This window comes from Myotis lucifugus, unplaced genomic scaffold (genome assembly GCF_000147115.1).
Source record: "Myotis lucifugus unplaced genomic scaffold, Myoluc2.0 scaffold_22, whole genome shotgun sequence".
Lineage (NCBI taxonomy): Eukaryota > Metazoa > Chordata > Mammalia > Chiroptera > Vespertilionidae > Myotis > Myotis lucifugus.
This window is the reverse complement of record NW_005871070.1, coordinates 3,963,268-3,976,800: the sequence shown is the minus strand read 5'-3', so window position 1 is coordinate 3,976,800 and position 13,533 is coordinate 3,963,268. Positions and strand designations below refer to the sequence as shown.

Below are 13,533 nucleotides of genomic sequence, written 5' to 3'. Positions count from 1 at the left end.
AGCCCGTCCCCGGGGCCCTGGGGAGGCAGCCGCACCGCCGCTGGGGGAGTTCATCTGCCAGCTGTGCAAGGAACAGTACGCGGACCCCCTTCGCGGCTGGGCGCAGCACCGCTGCTCCCGCATCGTTCGCGTTGAGTACCGCTGCCCCGAGTGCGATAAGGTCTTCAGCTGCCCGGCGAACCTCGCCTCCCATCGCCGCTGGCACAAGCCGCGTCCCGCAGTGGCAAACGCCACCACAGTCTCCTCGATTGACGCGAAGCTTCCTCCTTCGTCCTCCCCGGATTCCGGGGCTGTTGCTTCTTTTCTGGCGGAGGGGAAGGAGAACAGCCGGGCAGAGCAGACGGAAAATCAGCACCTGCAGGCCAGGGACAGCTCCGGGGTGGAGCCGCGCCCAGACGGCGCCCCATCCCAGGGCCTCCAGGTGTTGTCCCACCTCGAGGCACCGCTGCCTCGGGTCCCCTACACGGAAGGGGTACTGGGGCGTCGACTGCCTGGGCCGGGCAGTGCCAGTGGTGCCGGGGGACCCGAGATCTTCGTGTGCCCCTATTGCCACAAAAAGTTCCGTCGCCAAGCCTATCTGCGCAAGCATCTGGGCACTCACGAGGCGGGTTCGGCCCGCGCGCTTGCCCCCGGCTTTGGCTCCGAACGCGGGGTCCCACTGGCCTTCAGTTGCCCACTGTGCGGGGCGCACTTCCCGTCCGCAGACATCAGGGACAAGCACCGGCTGTGGCACGCTGTCCGGGAGGAGCTGCTCCTGCCAGCTTTGGCTGGGGCAGCCCCGGAAGCTCCGAGCCCAGGAGGGGCATCCGACGGGAGTGCTCAGCAGATTTTCTCGTGCAAGCACTGCCCGTCCACTTTCTTTAGCTCCCCGGGGCTGACTCGGCACATCAATAAGTGCCACCCCTCCGAGAGTCGGCAGGTGCTGCTGCTGCAGATGCCATTGCGGCCAGGCTGTTGAGGGCCCGGAGACCGGAGTTTGCGAGGTTGGCCCCTGAGGAAACAGATCATGGGAATTTCTGTAGGGCTCTCTTCAACTTGCAAGTTTACCTCATGTCCTTCCTGTATGTTCTCTCCTAAAAGTCTCAGTAGTCGATGTTCTGACATAGGAGCGGACAGCAAAATGTAAAATCCCTTTCCAGAGCAGGTTATGTATATGGATGGTTATAAACATTCGAGGCCAAGGACTGCCAGCTTTAAATCCTTCTCTTTCCCCATGAAAATAGGATCCCCCTCGCCTCCCAAACTGAAGGTCCTAATGAATCCCATATGACTTGTAATTCCTATGGAAAGTCGCAGTGAATGCGTGCATGTCTCAATGTCTACAGTCATTTTTTTTTCCTGTTGTCATCGCAGGCACCTATTTAGTTTCTGTTTCAATAGGGTCAGATATCTTGCATTGTATATTCTGTGAATTAAAAGTTGTGACTGGTGCCAAACTTTTGGGGTGGGGGGAGATTCAAGACCTGTGTCTGTAGGTAGGAAATAGGAGGATATTTTTTGCTTTGGGGGATGTGGGCGTCTCCCTGTAAGCTTTCCTTTTCTCAGTATTAGTCTACTTTTAAGTTAGTGTTTGGAGGTGGGGAGTGAGCTACTTGACAGGAAGCAGCTGACATATCCCCAAGATTCTCACCTTTAGCTATTTTGTGTGTAGTAGGCAGGAGGAGATACTTTAAACCGGAAAAAAAAATAGCTTTTTGGGAATATAGAACTCATTTCCTGAAGTTGAACTGTTTTAGTAGGGTTTCATCCGAATTGTTTGATACTTCCGTTGTAAATCTTGTACTGTGTATTATAAATTAAACTATGTTCAGTTTAAGGAAGATGTTAATACCTATAATCCACAACGGAGCTGAATGGCAAGTCATTCAATATCTAGTATTTTCTTTTTTATGTAAACCATAACCGGTGCACATTCTGTACCCATGTCCTAAGAGCCAGAGTGTAGGACACTAGCTGAGTATCGCTTGACAGACCGCCTGTGTTTATAAGATGCTCACCACCAAATAAATGTCCATAGCTGGTGCTTTGTCGTGTTCTGTGTTTGTCTTAAGAATTCCATTAAACACAGCCTATTTTTCAAAGCTACATCTCCCCAAAGCCAGTATCCTACTTTATAATTTTAGTGACCCACTTAGATTACAGCCAGGAGAAATTATATTTTGTAAATGAATGTGATGGTGAGGAAATGCAATGGAAAAATTTCCTTTAAAGTATGGCTGTGCAGATAGAGCTCCAAAAGGCAAAGAATATGCACTATTCTTTCAAGACACTTCACCACCCCAAAATATCAACAGAAAAATATTAAAAAATTTAAAAAAATCTAGTGGTTATCTTAAGATGAAAACAATCATGTTAATTGTGCTAATTAACTGCTATTTCAAGTTGGCATTTTCACTCCATTTTGTTACCTATCATGAAACCATTAGCTGTTCATTAAAGAAATTTTGAAAGCACTGTAGAAATGTGTAAGCTGTTACTTTGATTTTTCCTCTTTGTAATTCTTTACCTAGGTTGTGGGAAACTGTATTGTTTAATCTTGTTCCAAGGGACATGTTTATTGTCTTTTGTAGGAATTTTAGTTTATTTTCTACATTGTTTCATAGGAATTTTTTATTTATAAAAAAATAAAAAAAGTACACAGGTTTTAGAAACTATAAAAGTTTTGTTCCTGAATGTATACTATAAGCCAAGTAAATTTAAGAAATCAAAGAAACATGAGGCTGAGATAAAATGATGCTTTAACCAAGTGCACTGGGTGATGTTTCTAGCCAGCCCTTATGAAGGCATAAAATTTCCTGCATTTTTAATGATTGTGGTAGGATTCCTGTGAAATAAGTTAGGGGTGTATCCTGAAAATTCAAGCCCATTTTTCATGATAATCTAGATTTATGCTTCACATCTCTCCATTAATTATATAGCCCTGATTATTAAATCTGAAAATACATAAAAGACAAAAACACTAATTGACATAAGTGATAATATTTTTATTGTATTACTAAATACTATATATTTTTTCCACTGTTACAAATTTGTAGATACTACATGAAAGATGATACATAATTTATATTTTATAGTTTGCTGTATGATGTATTTACACATGCAGTTAGTACCGATGCCATGCTACATTTCCTTAGGAGATGCCAGTTTAAAACAAAATATGAGCAAAATGTGAGCAGCTTATCTACTGTAGGAAAATACCTCTGGAGAGTGGAATGTATACCAACTGCACCTGCAAGTTCAGTATTAACAATATTAGATTTAATTTGGACTCCTGGGTCATGTTCCTTTTTTAAAAAAAAAATACACATAATTTAATTAACACATTTATATCAGAAAAGTTTTTTCCTTCTTTTCTTTTTTCCTCCCAAGTCCTCCCTTTATGGTATTTAAGAAAGAACATAGGTACACCAGGATCCACCAGCCAATAATAAAGGGCCACAATCTCAAAAAAAAAAAAAAAAAAAAAGAGGCATTTAACAGTGATACCATTTAAAAAGCAAAACATTAGAAAGATATTGAAGCTAAACTTAAATCAAAGTTAGCACAGTGATTTTTCTGGTTACTAGATATGCCACGGCGTCACCACACAGCCAAGAAACGAGGCATTGCTTTGGGAAGAAAAAGTTAATGCTAAAATTATTTCAGTTAGAATTTGTGATGCTAAAAGACCATTTATTTTAATGTTTTATTTTCATAACATAAATAATCCATACACATCTTGTGTATTAACAGATTTGCAACTTTTGCTATAACTTTACAAATGCTTAAATTTAAAAATTTACATTTGTAAAAAAATTATATATTTACTGAGCCCATAAAGTTGCAATGGGGCATGATAAATAAAATAACGAGAACCATTCTATTTTGGTTCAAAGGTAATCATGAAATTAAAAGTAAAACTTCTTAGACATAATTATCTAGAAAGGTGAAGGGATATTGAATGCCCCTCTCCCCCAAGGCAGTTTGGAGTGTGGGGGGGAAAACCAAGTGAATAAACAACTCAAATCTAAAATATTAAGTTACAAATTATTTAAATCCAGTGTTCTTTTTACAATAAATGTTCAGGAAGGAACATGCATGCTATGGCAAACAAAAGAGCCCGAAAGGGTTAACACTATGTTCATGCTAAGGTGGCTACTGCTGATCTCTGCTTGGGCTGCTCGTCTCCTTAGGATTTATTGGCTGAGCCAGAGGATCGACGCAGCTTCATGGACATACGGCTTTTGCTAGTTCGAGGAGACATTGGAGAGGCCAGGTCGGCCCCATCTACCTGCGTTGCTGTGGGAGTTTCACTGGGTAGAACCTCTGGGTAGGAGCCTGTGGGAAAAAGCAAGAGCATTAGTACAGGTCAGGGTATCCAGCCTCTAATCCCATATAAAACAACCTGTCGCTACTAATCTGTAGCAATGGATCCCAACCTTGAATGAGGTCTTTTGAGAGGAAAGAACAAGCCCCAAACTTGCTTGTTATAAGTTAACTAATATTTTATTTAAAACCCAATGATCTGGTGGCTCATGCCATCATATTAGCAAGAAAGCGCCAATCCTTATTTCCAGAGCCAGAATCAAGCAGAGAGCTCCCCAGAAAAAGCAGTGGGAAGCAAAATCTTTGGGCCAGAAAGGACAGGGATCCAAAGCACTATTAGCATGCAGGACGGGCTTAAGAAGCAGGTAAGAAGGACCAATTCCCATCTCTAGGGCATAGGGTATAACCAAGAAAAGGGCCTCCACTGCCTAAACTTGAAAATAACAAAGCAATCAGTTTCAAAAGGAATTCAGCACGATGAGACCACTATACATCTAGGTATTAAAATATGCTTTCAAGAAGGAGGAAGAGGACAAGAATTCGCATTTGAAAGTCAGTTAAAAAGATAAACTAACCCCCCAAAATGTCTCAATTTAGAAGAGATAAACAATACTTTCTTTTGCTTAACTTAAACTTCTGCAATTATATTATCCAGTCCTAGGAAATAGGCAACCAGTAGAATTAGAAGATATAAAAATTTAAAAGCAAAGTTAAGTTCAAATTAGAAAATTATTTGTGTCATTTATAAAGTAGTTCTTCACCTCTGTACTTTATTTCCATGAATTGATTCTTTAATATACAGCAACTCTACAGAACTTTGCACATTATAGGCTCTCAAATATTTTCTGAATAAATAAGAAATTATATTAAAAATAAAAGCCCTTGCCTGGCCGGTGTGGCTCAGTGGTTGAGCGTCGACCTATGAACCAGGATTGATACCCAGTGTGGGGAGTGCAGGAGGCAGCCGATCAGTGGTTCTCTCTCATCACTGATGTTTCTGTCTCTCTCTCCCTCTCTGAAATCAATAAAAATATATTGAAAAATAAAAAATAAAAATAAAAGCCCTTCAAAAAAAAAACAAAGGAAATCAGCAAACATAACAGAATAACAAAGTTTAAAAAATTCTGTATATTTCAAAGCACTTTAATCCAGATTTTCTGGGCTCTGTGTACATGGAAATTTTCTTTATATGTGTCACAAACAGACAGACACACACCATATAGGTTGCAGGCTTAAATTTACACATCTCTTTACTCTGTAGGGAAAGCTTTGGCATATTTGTTAGCCAAAGTAGCACCTCACTGACACTTTAAGCTTGGATATAATCATACTAGAACTTCCATATAATAAAACATTTGTGCCTAAATTGAAATTATGAGTATTTATAAGAAAACACAAGACCATTCAATAGGGATACCAGTCCTACTGAGATGTATCCCTGTTATTAAGAATGTGTCTTGGTAGGACACTTCAAAATGTTTTAAAGGCCAAATGTTCTCATTATACTTATGAGCAAACATACATTGTCAAAGAAAAATATTTTATTACTCATAATTCAGGTCAACTGCCCTGCTTTTCAAAGCAACTTCTTCAACATTATTTTTTTTTTCTAACTGAAATGAGGTTGGCCTTCAAAATACAAGGAAAAGGAATATATATATTTCTGTTCACCTTTACTCATCCTGAAGATCTCAATTGGTTGATCCTGGACCCCTAGTGGAAAACCTCAAGGAGAATATGAACCCATGGCCCTTTTTAGGAAAGCACTGCAGATGGACGGCAGAAGGAAGGTGAAGAGCAGTGGCTCATGCTTTTCTGGTAATGCATATTATTCCCGCCAATCATGACAGGCTTTCCCATGGCTATTTACCTTGAGATGGCCAATGTTTTCTAGCGGAGGTTTTGGGAGGAAGAGAACTATCACTGCATTTCTTTCTTTGTTGTAAATGAAGAAATGGAGTAGCGAGCAGAAGTGAGAAAACAAAAGAGAAGATAGATAACAGATATGAGAGACACTGCAGAATTTTACAGGTGTTAACCAAGGAGCAGAGAAGAGAGTAATCAGGTTTTTAATATGAAATACAATTGGTCATGCAATGTGTTAGAGTGATGATGTATCACAATGAATGCTTTGTAATTTCAAATGTTATACTTACCAACTAACACAACAAGTTCAAATAGGAAAAAAGAAAAGAAAAAAATTGTCTATGAGAGATGCTATAAACATCTATCTTTCAAAGTGTTCACTGTACTGGGGGTATGTTATCCTGATCACTCAGTCATAGAATCTTTAGAGCTATACTTACTGCCCCACATGTTAGCCATAGCTGCCACATAAATTAAGTTAAAATTAAATATAAAAAATTGGCTTCTCAGTACACTGAGTGCACTTGCCACATTTTAAGTGTTCAGCAGCCACATGTGGTTAGTGGCAAGCATACTGGACAGTGCATTCAGAATATTTTCATCATCATAGAAAGTTTTATTGGAGAACATTGCTTTAGAGCAGCGGTTCTCAACCTGTGGGTCGTGACCCCTTTGGCGGTCAAACGACCCTTTCACAGGGGTCGCCTAAGACCATCCTGCATATCAGATATTTACATTACGATTCATAACAGTAGCAACATTACAGTTATGAAGTAGCAACGAAAATAACTTTATGGTTGGGTCACAACATGAGGAACTGTATTTAAAGGGCCAGAAGGTTGAGAACCACTGCTTTAGAGTATGCCAAATTCAAAGAATGCTTTACTCAAAAACAGGAATTCCCATGTCTCCCTTACAGCCTGCAGCGCGAAATCCCCCCTTTAGTAAACTGAGTCAAATCAGGCTTCTTAGTGTGTGTAGAATATAGCTACGAGTACCTCTTCACATTTTAGCAAACAATTATGGTATATACTCAGCATTCCCAAACTCTATAAATAATTTAGAGTAGACAGATCTCAACTTTATTTATTTATATTAAAAACATTTTTATTTATTGATTGATGAGAGAGAGAGAGAGAGAGAGAGAGAGAGAGAGAGAGAGAGAGAAACCAATTGGTTGTTCCACTTACTTATGCATTCATTGGTTGAATTTTGTATATTCCCTAACCAGGGAACGAACCTGCAACTGGCATTTTGGCACGATGTTTTAATCAACTGAGCTCCCTAGCCAGGGCTAGATTTCAATTTTAGGTGTAAAGAATACAGTGATACCTACACTTCATTTCACATTCTATTCTGCCTGAGTACTGATTTATATCACCTGAGTTATAAAGAATGTTAATTTATTTCTATTATTAATATATCCTCAAGTATAAAGTTTACAAAGTATCTATGGACTCCTATATTTATGCATACTGCATCTGTTACTAACACTGGTACAGTACTCACACAGACTGTGTCTGTATCTTAAAGGTATAATAAATTGACTCATATATTGTGCACAGATTACAATAAACTATTATTACAAATACATGTAACATGATGAATATGACTGTGGGGATCTATACAGATTATATATGGGAACTTAATGAATAATTTATCGTGGCTGACAGGCATGACCAGTTTAAACTGCTAAAGTTATAGGGTAGATATAGGCTTTCAAAATATTGTGACTTTGAAAGCAATTCCAATTAATACTAAACTAAGAGGCAATGTGATCTGTTAGAAAGCATGGGCATGGGTTAGACAGGTATCATTAAATGCCAAATTTGTCATGTTATTAGCTTTGGATCTTGGGCTAACTGACACCAGACAGTTTTTTTATTTGTAAAATGGAGACAACACTAGTTATTTTGCAAAGTTGTGAGGGATAAATGACGACATATGCAAAGATCCTGGCACAGAGCAGGTACCCAATAAGTGTAGCCCTATAAGATTACTAAACACATACGAGTGACAATTAACATTCTTTGAATCAGAATAGATGAGGATTAGAAAAGAAGAAATAGAAATTAGAAATATTTTTGAAGAAAATGACCACTTATAAAATATAATTGTTGAAATGTGGAGAACACAGCATACCAAAAAGTTTAGTTTTGGGGAAATTAATTTATCTACTCTTATGCTAATATTCCTATAATATATAAGCTTATATTAAAGGATGCAGATTACCTAAATAATCTTACTGCTTTAATATTGTTACAGGAGGTGATAAGTGATTAAGATTAGCATGGATTCACCACTGAATGTCATAAAGTAAATAACACATTTAAAATAAAATGGCACAGAAATATAGGCAAAGTGGTTTCATTTTAAGATATTCAAGAATTACCATTATTGCAACTTAGAACATATCTAAGCTTGTCATATTTTATCTCCTTACAAATGGGAAAACTGGGTTTAAGATACATTAATTTATTTGAGATCATGCAGATAATAAACAGCAGAACTAGGATTTAACCCAGATCAGTCTGATTCCAAAGCCCATACTTCTCCATGGCAACCTTAAAACTATTTTTAAAAAAAAGAAGAAAGAAGATTTTTCAATGAGTGGTAAAGTAGAGCCTTAAAAATAAAAATCTTTTATAATTTCTAATTCGTAAATATGACACGTGATTGGGCATTTTCTCTCTTTCCTCTCTCTTTCAACAGCAAGAAGGGGTTGAAAATATTTATATAAAATGGGTAATTATAATAGTTGAGATCATGGATTCTGAAGTCAGAGTCTGGCTTTAACAAGTACCAGCTGACTCTGGATAAGCAATTTTTTATTTGGTAAGCATATTTTTTAAAAAAACACCTCATAGACTTGCCATAAAGATTAAATGAGAGAATGCATGTATAGTACTTAACACAGTGATTATTCAATTATTTTACTATTATCATTACAAAAATTTTACTCTGAATGAATGTTTTATATGGAAATTGAACATAGTAATTATTGTCACAAAAGGTTAATAGGCTCTAACCGGTTTGGCTCAGTGGATAGAGCGTCGGCCTGCGGACTCAAGGGTCCCAGGTTCAATTCCGGTCAAGGGCATGTACCTTGGTTGCGGGCACATCCCCAGTAGGGAGTGTGCAGGAGGCAGCTGAATTGATGTTTCTCTCTCATCGATGTTTCTAACTCTCTATCCCTCTCCCTTCTTCTCTGTAAAAAATCAATAAAATATATTAAAAAACAAAACAAAACAAAACAAAAGCAAAAGGCTAATGGTTAATAATTTTAGGCTAACCTAGTGATATGATTAGGAATCTGTTTTTAAAAACATAGTAAACAAATTTATAGCTTATGCTATATGTTGAAGGAAACTGATTTTCCTGTTGGCATTTACAAATATTATTTTAAAGATTATATATATAAATATATAAATATATATATAAAATCTTCTGAGTTCCTAAAATATATTCTTTCAGGTTACTTCAGAGCCTGGAAAGTAAAGTGCAAAATGACTTTTAAAGGACACTGAGCTTAAATGGTTACCTAAAGCAATGGCTAAATTTTGATGATTTATCCAAAGGTTCAAAGAGATGGATCTGATCATCATAACGCTATCCCATCTACATGTGGCAATACAGATTTTGTGAAATAATAGTAAAATAGATTAGAATGAAAGATGATTTGACACTACCCTAGGTTTTCATAATCATTCTTATCTAGATTAACTCTTACTTTGATGGCATACATAGAAATATTTGAATCTTATTACTAATTTTTATAATATTTATTTAAATAGCAGCCTAACTCAGTTCGATTCCACCAGGGCACATGCCCCCATTGAAGGCTTGATCCCCAGTGTGGGGCATGCAGGAGGCAGGAGGCAGCCGATCAATGATTCTCTCTCATCATTGATGTCTCTACCTCTCTCTCCCTCTCCCTTCTTCTCTGAAATCAATAAAAACATATTAAAAAAATAGCAGCCTATACGTTTTCTAAAGGTTATTATACAGTTGTATGTAGGTATTGGTATGTATATTTATGTGTGTATATGAATATGTGTATATGTGCATATATAGTCAAACACCGATCAATCCTTTAATTTTTAAAGTACTAACATTTCTACACTTAATTTGCAGAAAAACAATAAATCCAAGTGGAGTTATATACTAGTTCAATACTACACAATAAACATTAAACATATTTATGGCCGGTGATACTAAAAAGACAACACTGGAAAAAAATGAGTGTTATTTTTAATGTTGAAATTAAGACAATATTTATTGCACTTTTCCAGCAAAAAAAATCCTGTTTTTTGTTGGCATTCCATAATTTCTTTTATTAAAATAAGACTTGATTTGAAAAGACAATGTGCTATTAGGGAAAAATATCTAGATTTTGAACTACCAATGTAATTTGGTCAAGAAGAGGAGTAATTTCATTGCAGAGTCAGAGGAGAGGTGTTCATGAATATAAAAAAAGTTAAAAAAGAAGGTCACTGTAAAACTTTTGATATTTTCCACACGCATGCCTGACAAAGATAAAGGGATTTTTCCTGTAATTTTTTTAAAAATAAGGGACAAGAACAATCTAATAATGTTTTAATGTAGTTATCATGATGTCACACTTTGTTGATCTCCCATATCTCCCCTCAATGACCTTAGGGATAAAAATAATTTCCCGTAAGTATTAGTCTACTGCCACAGAGTCCATTTTGAGAAAACACAGTTATGAAATTTATGGAGCAACTATGATATATCAAAAATGCTCTTCATATCTATTTAAATAACACTAAAAATTATTTTTTTAAATCTTTATTTTTGTATTTTAATGTCATCACAGTTGGTACATTACTGTTAAATAGAAAGTAGGTTTTAGGTCATCTTAAATCAACTTGTCAACTTAAAAAATAGTATTTTTTACATTATTCCACCAAATAAAATTATGTTATAGGATTGGTTAGAAAGATGATATTCTTTATATGATCATCATATTGGCATTACTTTAAACTTAATTTCAAATTATTGCGTTTGTATTGATGAGTATTATTTTATATACATGAAGTATGCATAGAATATTTAAAGCTAATTTTCACTTGCAATTATGAATGCATTTTCTCAATATGGCAAATTTTATGTAAAAAAGTAAAAATGAACCAAAAAACTTCCATACTGCTATTATGTAGTTTATTTCATGTCTTCTCTCCCCTGCTTTGACTTACACTTTTAAAGAGAATTTCTATATGTATGGGGTGGTTTAGGACAGAAACATTTGAGGTGACTGGAAAAAAAATAAAACAATCATTCATCAGGTAACACAATGCTTTTGTTACTACAGAAGTAAATATTTAATTTTTATATTGTGTTGAACTGAGAACCACTCTGCTAAAAATTTCTATCTTTAATAACTACGCAGTCTGCAAAAAATATATAAAAAGGTATTTGGTAATACTGGACCAAGTTATTTACAGGCAAAAACAACCTCTTACAGTGTTTGTTTCTAATGGTTCCTAAAGGTAAAGACAATTTAAAAAAATTAATTGAACGTTCTACAGCATGCTGTATAACGATTGAGCTGTTTTGCACTGAATAAAGTTTTCTTCTTCACTGCACCCCCAAAAAATATTTAACTGAAAGAATTTTTAGCATGGCATTAGGTTTACGTTAAAATTCACATCTGCATTACTATTTAGATAACTGTCAGTTTTATGTTAAACAAATTGTAAATAAAACACTGTAAAACATTAAAAAAATGAAGCCAAAAGAGCCTTGACTTGGTTACTGTATCATCCTTTACTTAATGCCTCAGAAAGTGAGAATACTATTTACTTCCCATATTATATATATGTATCTGGCAAAATATGCAGGATAATATGCAAAATAGAAAGGAACATGAAGAAGAGGAATGTGAAGGACTCCAGTTGGTAAACAACTAGAACATTAAAATCGACACTCTATCTACATTTAACGGGAAAACTTAGTCTGAGTGTGGTCTCATTATCAATATTTTTCAGTTGTGAAATATATAGCTTGACTATATGATTTACAAAAGTATTATTCATATCTATTTTAATAACCTAGTCTATTTATCAGATATTCTCTATTATTAAAAAGGACATTTTCAGGTAAGAACTTAACTAGTTTTTATTTTGTTGTTCATTAATTTACTCTTAATATCTTTCTTTTGCCATCTTTTTTATGCTAAACTGAATAATTTTAGATAGTATCATTCCATTGAAGTGAATCTTAAATTTTTTAATCTTTCTTTCAAAAGATTCAACCTAGTCATCATTGCTAATAAGTCTTTTATATTAATCAAAAGAGCTCTAAGATTTTAGGTATAATTATTTTTATAATGCCCAGTTAAATGGTCACAAAAATGGAAGCTTTAATTTCATCAACTAAATCTCAATTGAGAATTACAGTAATTTTTTTTCCAAATAAATTAGGCAAGAAAAATAGTACTGTACCTTTTAAACTTATTTAATATAAAAAAAACTTACAAAAGAGAATTTAAAGAGTTACTATAATAAACCTCAAGCATATTGTATTATCTTTTCCTGCTTCCTTTGAACACCATTAAAATAGTCATCTTTATATTTCAGGTGCCTAGTACAGTGCAAGGCACACAACAGAACAACTATTTGGTGAGTTAAGATACTCAATAAAAATGCAACACATTATAAAATACAAAGACATACCATTTCAGTTCAGTAGTACTACTTTTTCATGCTGATAAACAAAGAAGGTCAATATAAGAAGATGTAACTAATTTCAACCAAGGGGTTTATTATTAGTTATTTTTTATACCAGAACCAGTGTTAGTGTTTCATGCAGACTTGGGTTAGTAAGTATAATTCTGGAAAAAATTTAGTGACCATTTCTGAAATGTTTAGTATGAACCAGGGCAGTGTTAAGTTTGCTTATTGTTTGAGTTACAAGCTTAGTGCTTGCTAATTTAAAAAAAAAAAAAAGGAAATAGGGGAAGAACAAAGAATGTTTTGGTTGACACTTTGTCTTACCTTCAGATAAACAGAACTGATATTTAATGATCTAAAGAGGGAAATAAAATAAATGAAACAATCATAAGGAGTACAAAGTATTACAGAATAGGAAGGCCATGAGTCATTTATTTTTTACTGATTTCTTCAAAATTAGTTAATAGTAAAAATGCAGTACCCTTTTATAATCTTTAAATATTGTAAAATAATTAACTATTTTAAGTACTTTTAAATCTAGACCATTCAACTTTATTTGTAAAATCAGAGATAAGACAATATTCTTGGCCATGAAATTTGATGCTCTAAAGTTGACAGTACATGCTCAACTTATGTTTCTTTTGCAGATACCTCCTATAGTAATGATTCT

At 35.5% G+C, this 13,533-nt stretch overlaps 2 protein-coding genes across 14 annotated transcripts in view; one reads left to right on the top strand and one right to left on the bottom strand.

Annotated features, from left to right (window-relative positions):
* INSM2 (INSM transcriptional repressor 2) overlaps nt 1–1,065 on the top strand; it is a 1,831-nt gene extending 766 nt beyond the window's left edge. The window contains exon 2 of the mRNA XM_006085878.3: nt 3–1,065. Coding sequence (XP_006085940.1) covers nt 3–958 — 956 coding nt within the window. The 3' untranslated portion in view covers nt 959–1,065. The remainder of the gene's footprint in view (nt 1–2) is intronic.
* Nucleotides 1,066–2,967: 1,902 nt separating this feature from the next.
* The window catches only part of RALGAPA1 (Ral GTPase activating protein catalytic alpha subunit 1), a 281,001-nt gene continuing 270,435 nt past the window's right edge, over nt 2,968–13,533 (bottom strand). For 9 of the 13 annotated variants that reach the window (XM_006085832.3, XM_014453305.2, XM_023751504.1 and 6 more), the window contains one exon: nt 2,968–4,317. In XM_006085832.3, coding sequence (XP_006085894.1) covers nt 4,169–4,317 — 149 coding nt within the window. In that variant the 3' untranslated portion in view covers nt 2,968–4,168. Of the gene's footprint in view, nt 4,318–6,461; nt 6,465–13,187; nt 13,219–13,533 lie in introns of all 13 variants that reach the window. The other 4 variants (XM_023751509.1, XM_023751514.1, XM_023751508.1 and 1 more) reach the window with 2 other exon arrangements.